We start from the raw sequence: 19,560 nt of genomic DNA on the forward strand, positions 1-19,560 counted from the left end.
ACATCTGGTCCTTCTGGACCATCTGGATTATCAGGGGCTGCACCCCCACAAGTTAAATCAAAAGTAATGTCGTCTGAAGATGTTTTGGCTCTGGCACTAGGAAAAATTAATGAATCTTTGGAAAATTTAACTAAACAAGTAGCTGAAACAAATAAACAAGTAGCCAAAGCATCAGTTAAAATTGATCAAAATACTACAAGTATCAATAATTTGGGACAGAAGGTGAATACCAATACAGAGACTATTGAGAAATTGTTACAGGAATCTGCCTCGACCCAAAAGACAGCTGAAGAAGCAAAAGACATAGCAACTGCCACTCAAGAGAAGATACCACCGATATATAGGCAACTCGAGGACCACGGTTTGACATTGTCTATGATTGAATTGAAAGAGAAACAAAGAAATTTGAGAATCAGGGCTGTACCAGAACTTGAGAAATATAACTTGATTGACTTTCTTACGCAGGAATTCGCAGACTTCTGGCAACAGGATTTGGGGAAGGAAGAATTTAAGATAGTGAGCACATTTAGACTTGGAAGAGGAGGAAGGAAGAACAAGGTAAGAGACTGTTTGATTACCCTTCGAACAAAAGAGGAGAGAGATAAAATCTTGAATCTGCATTACCAAAAGACTCTGGAAATATATGATTCAAGTGTGGAGATATTTAAGGACATTCCAAAACATCTTTTGGACTTAAGGCTTAATTATAGAGATCTGGTTGCCCTGCTGAGAAGTAATAGAATCATCTTTAGGTGGGAATTCCCCCAAGGCCTGTCCTTTAAATATAAAGGAAGAAAGATAAAAATAAGATCAGTCAATGATAAAGATAAATTCTTGAAAGACCACGGAGATGATCTACAGAAAGAAGTGGAATCTGGAGAAGAGCCAAAAGCACTGGAAAGAGGAATAATAGATATAGCAAACTTATCTTTTGGATTGCATGGTCCAGAGAAAGTGATACCACCGACAGAACAAGAACAAACACTTGACGCAGTTGGAGGTAAAGCGAAGTAACCCCATCATGGCTCTGCAACTTTTAAGTTGGAATTGTAATGGCCTGAATTCTCCTCGGGAAAGGAAAAGTGTCTTTCATTTACTAAAAAAGGAACAATTGGACTTGATTTGCCTACAGGAAACACATGTGATAAGGCTACACAGGAAAGTTTTGATTAACAAGAGATTGGGACAGGAGTTTATTTCATCTGATAAAGTTAAAAAAAGAGGAGTAGTGATTTATGCAAAGGAGAGGCTATCGCCGAAATTTATTTTTAAAGACAATCAAGGAAGATTTGTGGCAATTGAAATTCAAGTTCAAGGAGAGAAATTTTTGATAGTAGGAATTTATGCACCGAACGAGGGGAAATCTGAATTCTTTAAAAAGTTGCATGAGACCTTAATGGACTATTTGGATTACAATCTGATTTTGATGGTGGATATGAATGGAGTAGTATCTACAAATATGGATAAGGCACAAAGACAAGTGGTCACCAAGGATGGTAGACTACCGAGAACATTTTTTGAGATGACAGACAACTTGGACTTAGTTGATACTTGGAGAACAAAGAATCCCTTGGGAAGAGAGGGAACCTTCTTCTCTGAAGCCAAGATGACATGGACTAGAATTGACCAAATATGGGTAACTAGAGGAATGGCACCAAAGATAAAGAAAGCGGAAATTTGTCCAAAAACCTGCTCCGACCATAATGCTGTAAGGATGGAGATGAAACTAATATCAACTGGCTCCTTCAGATGGAGGATGAATGACACCTTATTCAGAGATGAAGAAGTGTATAAAAAGGCCCAAAAAACCTTGAGAGACTATTTTGAGATAAATATGAATACTAATGTAGAAAAAAGAGTAATCTGGGACGCAAGCAAAGCGGTCATGAGAGGGTTTCTGATACAACAGAATGCTATAAAGAAGAGAAGCCAAAATGAGAAGAAAGATAAAATACTGGAGAAAATAAAAGAAAGCGAGAAGAAATTGAGAGCAAAACCAAAGTCGCAGGAGATTTTGAGAGAAATAAAGTTATATCAAGTACAATATATGGAAATGATGAACCAGGAAATAGAATGGAAAATTAAACAAATGAGACAAAAAACATTTGAATCAGCTAATAAATGTGGGAAATTGTTGGCTTGGCAAATGAAAAAAAGGCAAAAATTAAATACTATCACAAATTTAGAAGTGGAAGGAAAGAACATTCACAACCCAACTGAGATTAGAAACTGTTTCCAGAGGTACTTTAAACAATTATACACACAAGGGCCACAGAAAGAAATGGACATAGATAGATTTTTGAAGACAAATGGATTACAAAAAATCTCTCAAGAAAGTAAATTAATGTTGAATTATAAAATATCTGAACAGGAAGTAGAAGGTGCCATTCAAAACATGCAATTGGGCAAATCTCCAGGACCGGATGGGCTGACTTCTAGATACTATAGATCCTTGAAAGAGTGGTTAGTACAACCTTTAAAGGAAGTCTGTAATGAAATATTGGAAGGGAAAAGGGCACCAGAGTCGTGGAAAGAAGCGTATATTACACTTATACCGAAAACAGAGACTGAAAGGACTCAGCTTAAGAACTACCGCCCCATATCATTACTCAATGTGGATTACAAAATTTTTGCAGACATTTTGGCCAAGAGATTGAAAAAAGTGTTGATGGAAGAGATCCATAAAGACCAAGCGGGCTTTCTCCCAGGAAGACACTTGTCTGACAATTTGAGGAATATAATTGATATTTTGGAAAAACTAGAAGTGAACATAAATACTAAAGCAGTTTTGATATTTGTGGACGAGGAGAAAGCTTTTGACAATATCTCTTGGAGTTTTATGAAGAAGAACCTACAGGGGATGGGGGTAGGCCAAGGTTTTGAAAACGGTATAAGTGCAATTTATTCAGAACAAAAGGCTAAACTAATTGTAAATAATGTGGTGACGGAAGAATTTAAGATAGAAAAAGGGACACGACAAGGCTGCCCAATTTCCCCATTGCTGTTTATATCGGTCCTGGAGGTTTTGCTGAATATGATTAGAAGGGACCAGTTGGTTAAAGGTATACAAGTCGGAGCTAAACAGTACAAATTGAGAGCATTTGCAGATGACTTAGTACTGACGTTACAGGAGCCAGAATCTAGTACCAAAAGGGTTTTAGAACTGATTCAAGAATTTGGTCAGGTTGCTGGATTTAAACTGAATAAGTTAAAAACCAAGGTTTTAGAGAAAAACTTAACACCGATTGAGAAAGAGAGGTTTCAGAATGAAACAGGTTTAACAGTGGTTAAGAAAGTGATATACCTGGGGATTAATATGACAGCAAAAAATGGGAACCTATTTAAAGACAACTATGAAAAATGCTGGGCTGAAGTGAAAAAAGATTTAGAAATTTGGTCAAATTTGAAGCTTTCACTGCTGGGTCGTATTGCTGCGATAAAAATGAATGTATTGCCTAGAATGTTGTTTTTGTTTCAAACATTGCAAATTGTGGACAAAATGGATTGCTTCAAGAAGTGGCAGAGAGACATCTCTAGATTTGTCTGGCAGGGCAAGAAGCCCAGAATAAAATTTAAGATATTAACCGATGCAAAGGAAAGGGGTGGATTTGCCCTGCCAGACTTTAAACTTTACTATGAATCAGCAGCTTTTTGCTGGTTGAAAGAATGGCTGTTTCTTGAAAACACTGACATTTTGGACCTAGAAGGTTTTAATAATGTATTTGGATGGCATGCATATCTGTGGTATGATAAGGTCAAAGCACACAAAGCATTTAAAAATCATATTGTCAGGAAAGCATTGTTTAATGTTTGGATAAGATACAAGTATTTATTGGAAAACAAAACCCCAAGGTGGCTGTCACCGATGGAAGCGAAAGCTCTGGAAAGGCTCAATATGGAGGCCAAATGGCCGAAATATTGGGAAATTTTGGAACAAGATGGGGATAGACTGAAATTACAGAGTTTTGAGAAATTAAAAAACAAAGTGCGAGACTGGCTTCATTATTACCAGATAATGGCGGCATATAATTTGGACAAGAAAATTGGTTTCCAGGTGGAAACATCAAAATTAGAAACTGAACTGTTAGAACCCAAAACTAAGATTTTGTCAAAGATGTATACCTTGCTGTTGAAATGGAATACTCAGGATGAAACGGTGAAATCTGCTATGATCAAATGGGCACAAGATGTTGGACATAATATAATGATGGCTGACTGGGAACAGTTATGGACCACAGGTATGACGTTTACAGCATGTAATGCCTTAAGAGAGAATATTATGAAAATGATATACAGGTGGTACATGACCCCAGTCAAGCTTGCAAAAATTTATCATTTGCCCGATAACAAATGTTGGAAATGTAAAGAAACTGAAGGTACATTCTTTCACCTTTGGTGGACGTGCCCAAGGATTAAGGCTTTCTGGGAGATGATATATAATGAATTGAAAAAGGTATTTAAATATACCTTATTGAAGAAACCAGAGGCCTTTCTCCTGGGCATAGTCAGTCAATTGGTGCCAAAGAAGGACAGAACTTTTTTTATGTATGCCACAACAGCAGCAAGAATACTCATTGCAAAGTATTGGAAGACACAAGATCTACCCACTCTGGAAGAATGGCAGATGAAGGTGATGGACTATATGGAATTGGCGGAAATGACTGGCAGAATCCGAGACCAGGGAGAAGAGTCAGTGGAAGAAGATTGGAAGAAATTTAAGGACTATCTACAGAAATATTGTAAAATTAATGAATGATAGAATGATGTTGGATAGAAATTAAGTGGTTTTCAGCTGAAATACTATAAGGGAATATGAAAAATGGATTATTAATAGGTAAAAATTTAACGTTACAATATTTTAAGATTAAAGATTAGGATAAACAAAGAGGGTAAGGATTTGCTGAACCAACAAACTGAACTGGAATACAAAAAAGGGAGGCGTGAGGAAGTCCGGGAAATAAGCTAATGAAAAATAAGTAATGGAAAGATTGAGTTGTTTTTAGACATTTTTATTTTTGTACTTTTTTCTTCTTTTGTTTTTGTTTTGTAACATTTTGAAAATCTTAATAAATATCTTTAAAAAAAAATAAAAATAAAGGGTTTTCTCCATTATGCCAGGAGACCTGTGGAAGCGTCTTGGTGGGTTGAAGTGGGAGGAGCTCAGGAGGCTGGGAAGTGCCAACCAAAATTCAGGGGAGGGGCTCAGCAGAATGCACAACTCCTGCCACAGAAGAGCCACCCCTGCCTAGGGAGGAGCCTGGGACTGGATCAGACAGTGAGTCAGCTCCTTTGACACTGCTTCCTTCGGTGCACTGGCACAAACAGACTCAACAAGCTCAGCTCACCTAGAAGAGTGCCCACTTGCTTTCCCAGTCCTGTTGCTCACGAGACCAAACAAGCATAGAATTGCACCCACCACACTCTTCAAAAAGGCAGCTTTGGTGGCATGTCAAGTGTTGGGACAATGCCTGGCTTATGTATTGCACTAAAGCCTTTGACAAAAACCAAGTACCACAGCTACCAGTGAGACTCCGGGCAAATATCTTTGCTATTCTGTTGCAGCATGGTAGACAATTTCCTCCTACAGACCTTGCTTTTGTTTGTTTGGTAGAGTTTGCTCAAAAAACAAAAACTGGAAACAAGCTAGACTGTTTTCCAAAGGAGAATGTTTAAAACAATGGTGGAAACGGGAATGATAAACAGTTGGGCTTTATGCATCAGAGATAATGATGTGTTCCCAGGGTGGGGTGGTAATCTAAGGTACTGCTAGAATATCTCAAAGAAAACCAGTATTTAAAACAAACAATTAAACCAGTTAAGATAAGCCCCTTTTTGCTTCTGGCATTAATTGGCTCATTCTTCCCCTCTTCTATTAAATGCTTAGTCCTCCCGTTCTATAGACCTAGCAGTAAAGGGAGTTTCTTTAGCCCAAGTGTGACACACTTGGGAAAGTTCAGTGCTAAAGCCACTGCAGAAGCACATTCACCATAGTTGCACCACATAGATGATCTTGCCTGGATCGGCTCATGACCACATGCACAGAAACTGATTGGCTGGCCTTAGTGTCAGTCAGAAGGATTTATTTCAAAGTAGGGCTGTGCACAGCGATTGGTCGGCCTTTGTGCCACTCACAAAGTCAACTCCCCCTTATCAGAGCCAATTTTAAACTTTAAAAATAAAGCATCCATTTTTAAAGCAGAAAAACTTGCACAACCAACATAAAATAAAGCAAACAGTCCATCCAGAGCATGGTGCGGGGTGTGGCAATCACCTTTCACTCTGGAACCAGGTATATGTATTAGTTAAGGATTGAATGTAGAATGTGGGTGAAAGCAAAGCTTGTTCCTACTCCTGCTTCTGTGTTAGAATGGTCAGATGCAGATCAGGATGGGGCTCCTGTGCCTTTAATAGCAAAAGAAAATACTTATTTATTTATCCAACAAAATTTATACACTGCTTACTCAAACTCCTCTAAGCAGAGTCCTCAAAGTCCTCTAAGCAGTTTCAAAAGGTGTAGTTTGTCTTGCAAAATTCCCTCTTCTACACACATATTAAAAGGTCCAAAAAAAATCCCCAGTCTTCTTTGATATCTGGCCTCCCTGTTCTATGTATATGCTTAAGCAACCCTTATTGCCCTGCATGTAGCAATATTTCCCTGCGGAGGATAAGAGAATTGCAGAAGGGCAGGCCCTCAGCTTTCTTCTATTAGCTGCGTCTGTGTGCACCTCCAGGCATGCTGTGGTTCAACTTCTGGTCCCAGCTTCTTGTCGGGTCCTTGGAGTATCAGGCCACAGGCCCACAAGAAGAGTGAAATGAAGAGTTGTGTGCAGGGCTGGCCCCAGGCACTTTGCCATCAGAGGCAGTGTGGCAAGCAGCATCCCCAATCCCCAAGGCTATAGACTCAGTCCCCAAGGCCGGTGAAGTTATTGCAGGAAATGCAAAAATAATAAATAAATAAATAAACCATTTGCTGCTCTTTAATGATGCCCCAAAGCTGCCTGAGGCAGCCACCTCATTCTGCCTAATATCAGGGCCAGTCCTAGCTGCAGGTGATGTTCCACAAGCCTGCAGTTATTTCCTGACTGAACCAGATTCCCCCGCATCCCCGCAATGGATCTCATACCACACCACCAGCTGGACAGATGCAATTTATTTATTGTCTCCCTTCCACTCAGGGATGGTGGAAGGACCCAAATGAGAGTGGGGTGGGGGTGTCAGAAATGTGAATCCTTTCCCTCCTGGAAAAAAATTACTGCCAACCATATACAGTGGTACCTCTGGTTACAAACTTAATTCATTCCGGAGGTCCGTTCTTAACCTGAAACCGTTCTTAACCTAAGGTACCACTTTAGCTAATGGGGCCTCCTGCTGCCGCCGCGGTGCAATTTCTTTTCTCATCCTGAGGTAAAGTTCTTAACCCAAGGCACTATTTCTGGGTTAGCGGAGTCTGTAACCCGAAGTGTTTGTAACCTGAGGTACCACTGCAGTACCATTTCAGAACCTTGCCAGTCTAAATCAATCCTCAGAATTGATTGCAAATGTAGGCATATGCTCCCTTCTCATTAACATCCCTAGTATTCTCCTTCAGTGGAAGCTGAGTAGCAAGTGATGGGTAAGCTATCTTTCAGGGTTGATTGTTCTCCATGACAAATCTTGGGAGACCTGCACTAAATCTCTAAAAAGCCCCAGGGAGTTCTGGAACACAGTTTGAAACTGTATATAGCAGTGGAGTGCAGAAATAAATAGTATGTTAGGACTGCTGGTTTAAAGAAAGAAACTTAAAAGGTTATTACTGATGGCCATTGAAAACATTCTGAGAAAAAGCTTACGATGTAGCCAACATGGGGTCAAGAGGGTAGCACACTAATATTAAAACTGACACCAACTCTTCTGGAGAAAAAGATGGAAGGAAGCAAAGGCTGAGAACAAAATCTATGTGACAACAAGATTTGCCATGGTGTTTTGTTTTATGATGTATTTTGTATTCTCATTTTGTATTTTTCTGTTGTGAACCACCCTGGGATCTTCGAATGAGGGGCAGTATGCAAATTTAATAAATAATAATAACATATGGAAGGCCACAGGTTCCCAACCCCTGGCTTTGAGTCCCAGGCAGCGAATGTGGTCAAAGGGCAGAAGAAAATGGGGGGGGGGGGGGACAGAGGACACTTGGGCTCAAATCTCACCACATCCACAGCTTTGCAGGATCTTTCAGTGCCAGTCCCCCTTATATAAAATGAGAATACTGCTCTGTCTTGCAAGGTTGCCACGTCAATGAAGATTAACACGGTAAAACACTTTTGAAAGTGCTATGTAAACTTTTAATTGCAACGTTAAGGTTTTCTGTAACTAGAATGTGGATGTTTATAACGAGGGCATTACATAACAACGATCAGCAAGCATCTGGTGCCATGACAGCAATGCTTCAAGCTGACTTGGAAGGAAGTACAGCATTATAGCAAGCAATTATAGGTTTTATGGTAACATTTTTTTGTTTAATATGTCATTCAGCACTCAGCTGTTCATCGGAGCTCTATAAATAATCAAGACAATCTTAGGAGCAACATGCAAAGTTTGCAAAGTTTCATATTCACCCTCTAAAAATCCCTGCAGCACTTTAACCCCTCCTGACACCCTGTAAAATTCTTTATTTTCCAAACATTCTAAGAGGCTGTAAGTGAACAACTCTCTTTGCCACTTTAAAGAAAACCCACTTGGAACAGCAGACGGAATCGAAAAGGCCGCTCTCCGCAAACTGATACACGGACAGAATGTGCAACAGAAAGCTGCTCATTTATTTGCCTTTGCAACATTCTGATACTTCAGATGACTCTTTGTGGTCAAAATGTCAACATGGGATAATGTGCTGCATGGTTACATTTCAATTTTCTGCCTACGTATCATTCTTGTAGAAAGTCAGGCTGGCAGAGGAGGCAACTTCATTCCATACGCAGAGCAGCTGCCTACTGGCTGATGGAAACCTTTGACTAAAATGCCCCTAAAATGATTCTTCAATCTGCTGTATCAAAGCTGAGTGAACAGGCAGTAAAACAGCACATGGGATTCAATGTAAGCTAGTTTGAAGTGGTGCAAAAAAAAATTCCTAGCTTCATAACATAAGCTTATGGGGTTTAAAGTGGCAGTGACCGACCAGGAAAGAGATCCTGGAGTCATTGTGGAGAGCTCAATAAAAATGTTGGCATACTGCGTGGCACTTCTGAGAGGGGTGAATTACATGTTAGAGATAATTAAGAAAGGGATTGAAAACCAAACTACCAAATCAAAATATATGGTAAAGTCACACTTTGAGGATTGTGTTCCGTTCTGGTCACAACATCTGAAAAAGGATATTCTAGAGTTTTAAAGTGTTCCAAAAGGGGCAGACAAAATGACCATAGGGTTGGAACAACTCTCCTATTAGGAACTCAAGGTGCCAAATATGCTACCTACTACAGATAGCATTGTAGTAGAATACTTCATTAAACCATGTTTTGTTTCAGTACTCAGACTAAAACTTCCCTTCCAAGGCTAAATGCAGCTTCAAGTCCCTGCCCAAATTGGGACTGTAGAAAAGGGCAAAGGCTTAACCCCATTCCTCACATGGCATGGTCCCAATCCTGACCCCTTCCCTTCCTGGCAGTTTCTGTTTGACAAACTTTTATTGTCACATCTAGTTTATTTGTGGCATGTGCATCCTGTTCTCTCTCCAAAAAGCTCAAGGTAGCATACAGAGTTCTTTCTCCCCCAACATCCTTAGACTCATGATGTCCCTTTGGGGTAGATGAGGCTGAGAGAGTGACTGGGCTCACCTGGTGAGATTCATGGCTGAATGGGGACTTGAGCCAGGGTTTCCCCAGCCCTAGCCCAACCACTATGCCACACAGCACACACACACAGTAGTCATTGACAGGCATGTGCCGCCTCTCAGCCAAACCACAGGCTGTCCGTGCAAAGTGGGGCTTCCCCAATGGAGTGCTGCTCCATTCATTTCTCCAGTGAAGAAGGGGGCTCCCTTCCTGTTGCCTCCCTTTCACCCCAATGCTGATTACAGGAACTACTCCAGCGCCATTCCCCTGACCTACACTGGTACACCCTAGAGGAAGCCATGAGAATCAAAGTCCAAAGCACTGGTGGAAAAGCTCTAGCAAAGCATTCAAATACACACGCTGTCTTTCCAGGCTTTTCCTCTCACGCTGCTATTTGATCTCTTCTGCTAACTTTCCCAACCACCCCTCTCTCCAGGCCATTTGAAATCTACCCAACATAACGGATGCAGCTCCCACGGAAATGGGACACAGCCAAATCTAGCATGGGAAATCATGATGCAATCTACTGACAGTAAAACAAATACACGTGTCTCAGTGTCTTGCAGTGATTGAATATCCAGAGTATAATGACCATCTAAAACTTATTTAGAAGGCCACACCCTGCACTGCCTGGAGTAGAAAAACACTGCATGCAAGAGTCAAATTCAGCAGAGGCCCAGTGTGCATATTAACCTATTACATGCTAAATCACCATGCAAGCAGAACCACTGGTATGGAAAGGCCACTAACAAGTGCAAGGGATGACTTCCAACTCCTGAAAACTGGATAACTCATCTTCATACTGGTCCCTTCCCTAAATATTTCATTCTGCATTTTGCTGTGAGTATGTATGCAATGGGTACATTAAAACCCACTCCAGTGAGTCATTAGATACAGTTCATAAAATGCAAATCCAGCAAGCCAATGGAGCTGTGAAGAAGAAATAACATTGCCGTAAGTGCATTTACATTAGGGGGTTGGAGCCAAGATTGCCCCTTCACCAATGACAGTAGTTCTTCTATCTGTCACAGACTGTGCAGCAGAAAGACACATTTGGACCCAGTCATCTCATTTGGGTCCAACCTGTTATTGTATTTATTTAGTATATTTCATATAAGAGACATAGTGGGTTGATAAACATTAACCTAAAAATCAGCCATAAGAACAGAAGCAGCTAAACATAAACCACCAATTAAAGCAGGGGTCCTCAACATTCTTGAGCCTGGAGGCACATCTGGAAATCTAAGAAACTGCTTTGGGCACTACCCAAATACCAATTTCACAAGTGAAAATGGGGTAATGCTGCAAACGTCCCCCAAAGCAACAGGCGAAACACCTACACACCCCAAGGAAATAAAATACAGACAAAAAAAGGAGAGCACACTTCCCCACAAAAGAACAGACAATGCTTCCACACACCCCAAATATTTTTTTTCTTATTTTTATAAAGAAAGATACTGTGTGGGGCAGGGAGTCTCGGCAGGCATGAAGAGATGCCCACAAGCATCACATTAGGAATCCCAGCATCCAGACCTCTCTGAAATAGGTCTGGTGAGCCAGTTTTTCAAAGGGGTACCTGTTTGGGGCATCTGCAGGCTTTTCAGGTAAATGGGTTCAGCAAAATACAGGATGAACAGAGAAAGCTCATTCTACCACATCTTTCACAAAGAGTTTTAAGGGAGCAGATGGAGAGAAGAAAGCAGAAGAAAGCAGACAGTCTAGGCATAGACAGAAAGCCACAGATCCTGCCTTTTCCCTCCACATAAGGGAAGCGCAGAGCAGAAAGAATCCTATCTTTGTAAGACCATCGTTCTGCAGACATTGGAAAGGTAAGTATATATGCTAATGTTTACACCTCTGGGAATATTGCTTTACAGGGACTTAAATTTAAAAGGCCCTACAGAATTTATTTTGAAAGATGCAGCCAGATGGTGCTCCTTCCGCCGACACGCCTCCTGGGCATTAACCCTATCCCTCAATACCTACCAAGTAGTAAGGAAAACTACAGACTATGCAATGTCCTTTGGATACTACCTGCACACCAAGAAGACATTTTGCCTGTTCACTAAGTTTTTGGAGTGGTATTAAATCTATTGTACTTTTTACACATATATTTTCAGTAATGTTGTGAGCTGCCTTGAACCATTGTGGAAAGCTGGTATAAAAATGCTTTAAATAGACACATTTAAATGCATGCGTCTCTAATAGTTGTCAAACGTGTAGATGTTAAGCTCTTTCAGGAATGTTGCAGGTCTCTGGTTGCCAGTGTCTTTTTCATTAACCTAGAGGACAAAAGTGCCCAGGGACAAAAGGATAAAAATAAAAGGGTGAGTATGAAGGGGGGCTGAGGGGCTGCTGTTTCCAAATGGGAATGGGAGAAGGATGCATGTTGTTTGGCAGACACTTTCCACTGGTGGTTGGGTCCCCCTCCTCTCCCACTTATCAATGGGACCTTTCAAGACTCCTTCTCCCCTGATTGGAGACATCATTTCCTGTCCAACACACTAACCCCATTGATAACTTTAGCTTGATGGGAACTTTTCAAACCTAACAGGAAAGTCTGGGAGACTTACAAGAATACAGACAAGTTTTTTGTTTTTGTTTAAATGGAAAGAAAGTGCTTGGAACTAAGCCCTGAACTGCAGAGGCAAATTATTTTCTAAACGTTGCTGTTATCAGTTTAGAAGTACTACCAACAAGATGTAGAGGAATCCAATGGCTTCGGGTCGGGGTGAGGAACTTCAGGCCTGAGGGGGCAAATGTGGCCCACCAGCCCACTGTATTTCATCCTCAGGACTCTCTTCAGGCCACACCCCTCCCCAGTTACAGCCCCTCTCCCATCCCTGGCTCTGCTTTGCACCATCTTTGGGGGGTTTTGCCTGACTGGAACATGTCCTTGACTTCTGCTAATGTTTCTTGCTTGCCTGGATGGAGTATAGAAAGAGGTGTATGAGTATGTGTAGAAACTAGTCTACCGTATACAGATAAAAATTTACATCCATGGCTCTAGTCCCTCTTGCCTCTAGCCCCAGCTACCACTGACATGTGGCCCCTGGAAAGTTGCCCAGATGAGAATGCAGCACTTGGACTGAGAAGGATTCCCAATCGTGGCCTTGATTTTTCTTCTCCATATTCAACTGACCACTTCAGCCAATGAGTGCCAACAGGAAGAAATGCAGAGATGGACTTGCCCTCTCAGCCTTTCTATAATTCACAGAAGGCATACAAGATATAATTCTGGGGTCATAAAACTGGCCAGGGGAAAGGCAGCACACATTTATGGGAGAAGATGCTGGATGGAGCTGTTCCTGCTCAGACGTTCGTGGGAGTTCCTTGGTTCCCAACATTGGACAGCTGCTTTCAAATGGACATCCCTAGATGGGCTCTGAAAGAACAGAGCCTTCTCGGTTTTCAAAATCTGAGCCCATATTAATTCACTCCTTGCAAGCACAGTATGATGAACACTGTCTATCTTGATATGCCTTTGATGCGCTCATCTAACTATAGAAACACTTGCAAACTACAGCAGTCTGAATTCTGAACAGGCACATCCCTTTACCACAGGCTTTTGACAGAGATCAAAGCTTCCTCCAAACTGTAATCTTACCAACTGTATACTACCAGTACTACATCACTTCTTTCTCATGAGTCACATCTTAGTTATTTCCTGTTTCCACATAAAGAAATAGCCACAGTGACCTGATTAGGACATATCGCTACAGATTTCACCAGTGGCAATTGTTCCCTTTCACATGAATGCTGTGGCGGATATGAAGGCAAGCCTGTATCTATTGAGAGGGTCTTCGAAGGCTGGTTGTTCTCCCAGCTATATGAAATGGGACCACTGAATATTTCTGCTTCATGGCAGGAAATTGTTTCCTGATATACCGGTAACTACAATTTAAGGAATGGGTTGTATAAATACTGTATAGAAACAACAACAACAACAGCACTGAGCAAACAGAAGCATTACTCCAATCACCTTTGAAAAATTAGAATACAAGGAATTGGGGACTCATGTTGCGGCTGCTCAGTTCTCCAGAGTTGCCTTTCAGTTTCTGGCTAGCGCAGTCAGGACAGGGGTGGGGACTCTCAGGGCTGGATGTGGCTCTCTAGGCATCTCTGTTTGGCCCTCAGAACTCTCCATAGGCTACGCCCCTCATTCACCCTGCTTTGCACCCAAGCATTTTGACTGGCTGAATATACCATTGAAATCTGATTGTGCTTCTTGCTTATCTGAATGAAGGATAGAGAGGTGTGTGTGAATGTACGCAGAAAGTAGCCTACTATACAGAGGTAAAAATCTGCATTCACTGCTCCCCCCGCTTTTGCCTTTGGCCCTGCCCACCACTGGCACATGACCCTTGAAGGGAATGATGACCCTCGGGATGAAAAGGTTCTGGTTTAGGAGATATAAAGTGAATAAGCTGATGCCTTGAAGCTGATGAACGCCAAGGATCTTGAGTGTGTTGGAGATGACTAAGAAATTACTTCAGTGCACATTGTTCAAAGAAGAGAAACTGTGGGGAAGTTAATGAGAAGAGGAAGAACATTACAATGATAAAATGTCAGCGGAATCACAACTAGGAAGGCAAAGTCTAAGAGAAACAACTTATAGAAATTGGCTGAAGGAACACTCTGGACACCTTGTCCAAAAGTACAGGAAGAAACTAAATACAGGCAGCTCCTGCTATCCACCCACTCGTTATCTGCAAATTCATTTATCTGAACACTAATAACTATGCCCAAACCTCACTAGACGCACAACTGATTCCGATATCTGAACAGCCAAAGTTTGCCCACTTCCTTACTTGTTGTACATTGCTGGTCAACAGCACCTATTTTCAGGCAGAAACCATGAAGAGTTGGAAGGGGGAGAGTAACTGGACAAATCAGAGAGCGGAAGAGATTGGGCAAATCAGTATTTCCTTTGTCTCTCTTTTGCTGGCTGGCTGCAGCCATTTTAGGAGGAACTCAAGGCAGGAGGCAGGGGAGTAAGGATTAGATATGTTTTCATAGGAAATAATGATGATCGTCAGCTCATTATGCAAACATTCACCTGACAAACGATTTTTGGGGGATGCATTGCGTTTGGAAAGGGGGGGGCTACGTGTACCGCCCACCAAGAAAGACCAACGGAGAAGCACAATAAGCCAAGATCTTCCTCAATGAACACCAGGACAACTTATCTATTCTTAAGCCCAGAACAATTTCATCTTCTAAATACTTTTGACTGTGATTTCTCTCATAATGTAAAATCTGCCACAGCCTCAGAAGGCAATAAACGTATAAGGCATGTTTTATTGGGTGGCACCATTAGACAACATAGGAAATCAATATCATGCATACCATCTCTAGAGCCATGAGTAAAATTATTCCATTACCTGTAGGTCAAAGAACTTGCTGTATCTGCGGTAGATTGTCTGGCAACTTGAGTCTGACCATGTTACATTTATGATATATACCTGCAGGGGAGAAAGGAAACAATCTGTCATTCAAATCATCATTCTAGTATGCAAAACAGTGGCTTTAAAGGCAATGTGATTCAGAGGCTAATTCAGATGATGATTGTGTTTGTATATGCAAGGATTGTTTCAAGCTCTGAAATTCTTCATAAGACAAATTCATAATTTTCCTGGTAATTACTTGCTCACTTATAAATGACTTGCTTATTAAGGAGAAACAGAGTTCCTGAGTAATCAGGCAGAGCCACTCACTTGCTAGATGGGAAAAGAATGGAGGAACATACCAGTGCCGTGAAAAGACTCCTGAAAACATAATGGTGATGATGATAATTATTATTTATATGCCACCCATCTGACTGGGTTTACCCAGCCACTCAGGGTGGCTTCCAACCAACTGGAACACAGTAAAACATCAAACATTAAAAACTCCTATACAGTGCTGCCTTCAGATGTCTTCTAAAAGTCAGATAGTTATTTATCTCCTTGACATCTGATGGGATGGCGTTCCACAGAGTGAGCGCCACTACCAAGAAGGCCCACTGCCTTAAGACCAATCCACACATTCTAAACCCAACACAAAAACCACCAGTCATGTGACTGCTCCACGTGCAATTTCTGAAATATAACTTTGATCACATGGGATCTCCAGGGCAACACACGCCAGAAATGTGTGATCTAATCATAGGGGCCATCTCCTCGGAGCCCTGGGTACCCGAGCACCCACAAAATTTGGGAGCAGGTGCACAGGCACTACGCTCTGTGGAAAGAGTGCGGAGTTCGGGGAGAGGGGGAGAGATGGCGGAGTTCAGGCGGGGATGGAAGAGAGTGTGGAGTTGAGTGGAGAGAGTGCAGAGTTTGGGCAGGAGGGGTCCAGTCACTTCTGTGCCACTGGAGCTTGTGCCCAACCCCACTACGATGTCATGATGCCACAGCGAGTGTCATGACTTCACAGCGTGTGTCTCATGATGTCATGGTGTAGCAGAGCATGCTGGGCACCCATAGTGTGGGGCCCAAGGCAGCGGCGTTGGACCTAAAGACTGGTAATCAAACAATTAATCGTATCAGACATTACAGCCTCTGTGTGGAAACCTGTCACAAACAAGCAGACATAGCTACCATAACCTTCTGTTCCAGAAAGCAGAGCAAGTCTATTCTAAGATAGCACCTATATGTTCTGTGTAAAAAATAATTTTAAAAAAAAACATTTTAAAGGGGGGGTGGGAAAACCTGATTGAAATCCTATCATCAGTTAAAAGCAGAGCAAATTTAATCAATCGGTTAATCTAAGATCAACAATCAGTTGACTAAACAATGCAACTCTAGTTGTTGTTGATATTTAATGAGTTTTCTACACACTGTTAAAGGTCAGTTGAGTGCTTCCAGATTAAGGCCAGAGCTACTGAAAACTGACTGACTGCTGTGTCCTCAGAATGACTTGTTGGGCTTTCCCAGAGATAACAAAAGATAAGGATCTGGAAGGAGGAAATCAAAAAGGCTGGAGTGCAGGGGGCAAATTTCATCTCGCAGCTTCAAGTGCTGCTTAGCTGCAGAGAGTCACACTCCTCTGCAGGCTCTGTAAATGTCAGGCTGCTTTTCTGAGATTGTCTTTCTGGATAAATAGGCTGAGGTTCCCTATCCTCCCTGTCCTGCACACCAGTTGGTCTCTCTGAGCTCTGGGGCAAAGCAATTGCTTGCAGGCTTTGAAAGATAAAAGGCAGTACATTCAATATCTGCAGCTTAAGGGAGGGGAAAACCCCAAGAACACACTTCTTTTCTTTATCTCTTTTCATTGCACTTAAGCTGTTAAGGGGGGGAAATGAAGAACTTTCTAATTCAGTATGTGATAACCATCTTCTGGTTTCTATATAAATAAAACCACTTACTATTCCAATAGCATGGAGGAAGGATGACATCTCCCCAGCAGAATCATTGTGGCTTTGTCTCCCTTAACCTGCTGTGATTTGGGTAGTCTGTATTTCCCAGCACTGCCTTAACCAATAGTCTGTGTTTCTATAATAAAAACTGCAGTTGCTGTTAATAAACATCCCTTCTGGAAGCCTTTTAAGCAGCTTGCCTGGTGAGTAGAAAAATACAGTGAGTGTAGAACTCAGCTGTACATTATGTAATATTTCAACACACACACACTCACTTACTTTCACCTCTCCTGCCCCAAACGTGCTTGCAAGACCACAAGTACTTGAAATTTGCCGTTGGTGCACAGTGTCTCCAGCACTGACCTCCCACTATTTTACTGTATTTTTTAAAAATAATGCTTTTATTGTTAACTGTTCCAGCCTATTTCATATGAAACAATTTGTAAACAAGCCACTTGGTGTAGCTCAGTAGCACAGCAAATGCCAGTGCCAGTCAGTATAGACAACGCCAAGCTAGATTGACTAATGATATGACTTGGTATAAGGCAGCTTACCATGTCCCAGTGTCTATTTTTCCATGGATTCCTGTAACTCAACCTAGGCTATAAATTAGCAGAAGCAGGTGCCTGAAGTGCAACATGCAAGACATTGCTCTGTTGTCTAGGCAACAGCAGAAGGCCATGGGCCTAGTTGTCATTTACCAGACTCACCCAATTAATAGGGTGACCATGTGGCCTCCTTTAGAGAAGACAGTCCCGTCCTAAGAAGCCATAAAAGCAGGAGTCTTGAAGTTTCCCATCAGCAGTTAGCACCAGGAGAGCAGACTAAGCAGGTGTGCATATCACCTGGCTACAGTCTTCCCTACTGTGGTGAGATGAACTGTACAGTGGTACCTCAGGTTAAGAACTTAATTCGTTCCGGAGGTCCGTTCTTAACCTGAAACTGTTCTTAACCTGAGGTACCACTTTAGCTAATGGGGCCTCTCGCTGCTGCCGCGCCGCCGGAGCACGATTTCTGTTCTCATCCTGAAGCAAAGTTCTTAACCTGAGGTACTATTTCTGGGTTAGTGGAGTCTGTAACCTGAAGCGTATGTAACCTGAAGCGTATGTAACCCGAGGTACCACTGTACTTCTGTTTGAATTATTGTTATTTCTAAATGGGCATCTGTATATTAGTATATGCACAATTTATGCAGATCTACATCCTCTCCCCCCCTTTTTTGGGGGGGTGATGTGTAAGTAGCCACCCTATCAATCAAGAATACACCATTATTAGAAGCAGAATCCAAGATTAGAAAGCCAATAGCATTGTCAAAACACCAAAACTGCATAGCAGTACCTCAAGCTCTGAAATTGCCTCAGGAATTTTACTGAAGGGTGGGGTAAACATCCCCTGCATCAATAAATAAAGCCAAGATGAGAATGAAGTCCTACTGTGTTAAATTGGGCTTAATCCTTAATAAGTATAGTCTTGTAGCTTACCCCCTCAGAACCTGCTACTTCAGCGTGCGCTGTAACTGCAAAGGCTGCAGATGCACTGGTTGTATCCAACTCAGTTCTACTCAGAGGCCACATTCACACCATACCATTTAAAGCACCATGAGACCACTTTAAACGGTCATGGCTTCGCCCAAAGGATTCTGGGAGCTGAAGTCTGTTAAGGGAGTTGCTGAGAGTTGTGAGGTGACCTCTGCTCACTTCACAGACTTAAAATTGTCCTTGTGGTTTAACAATCAATCCCTCTTCAACACTAATGTCTCACACTGAATGTAACTGATCGTTGATACGACCCCCCCCCCCAAAAAAGAGAGAAAACAGATACTTTTGTAACCGAACAATATGAAAATTAATTTTTTAAAAAGAAAATCAATCCCTCTTTACACGGAACTCAGAACTGCAGGTCTGGCAGGGGAATAGAGGCCTCCTGTCAACTCTCAGAACTGGTGACAGGGGGAGGCAAGCCATGAGGTAAATGTGGCCAAAGTTGAGCCATTGAAATGAATGTACCAAAGTTAGTCATGGCCATTAATGACCATTAATGTACCAAAGTTGGTCATGATCATTAATTTAAATGGGTCTACTCTGTGTATGGCTAACACAACCTATTGCCTGCAAAATTTACTGCATTTTACCGTACAGAAAAGGTATTGTCTTGGCAAAATGCTTGCAGCTTGTGCACTGCAACTGGGAAACAAATACTCATTGACTTTTTAAAAAATGGTTGTGCGGAAAGGCCCTTAGAAGGATTCTGAAAGATAGTGTTGAAATATATTAGGAACTAGGATGTCAGTTGCAAAGTATTCATTTAATAGCGGCTCTGCTAACCCCTGAGTGATGTATCAAACACAGTAAAAGATTTTACTACCACCATATAATGCTGCGTCCCCCTCTTTGCTGTCTACAGAGGGCAACAAGA

General features: G+C 41.7%; 1 protein-coding gene across 4 annotated transcripts in view; it reads right to left on the reverse strand.

The window, feature by feature from the left end:
• The window catches only part of SH3PXD2A (SH3 and PX domains 2A), a 259,093-nt gene that overhangs the window by 207,247 nt on the left and 32,286 nt on the right, over positions 1–19,560 (reverse strand). For 2 of the 4 annotated variants that reach the window (XM_081006150.1, XM_081006143.1), the window contains exons 1-2: positions 18,627–18,824; positions 15,191–15,271 (exon numbers count right to left, since the gene is read on the reverse strand). In XM_081006150.1, the coding sequence (XP_080862276.1) occupies positions 15,191–15,271; positions 18,627–18,719 (174 nt within the window). In that variant the 5' untranslated portion in view covers positions 18,720–18,824. Of the gene's footprint in view, positions 1–15,190; positions 15,272–18,626; positions 18,825–19,560 lie in introns of those variants that run through there. The other 2 variants (XM_081006148.1, XM_081006151.1) reach the window with 1 other exon arrangement.

The sequence above is a fragment of the Podarcis pityusensis genome (genome assembly GCF_964106645.2).
Source record: "Podarcis pityusensis genome assembly, chromosome: 5".
NCBI classification, from domain to species: domain Eukaryota; kingdom Metazoa; phylum Chordata; class Lepidosauria; order Squamata; family Lacertidae; genus Podarcis; species Podarcis pityusensis.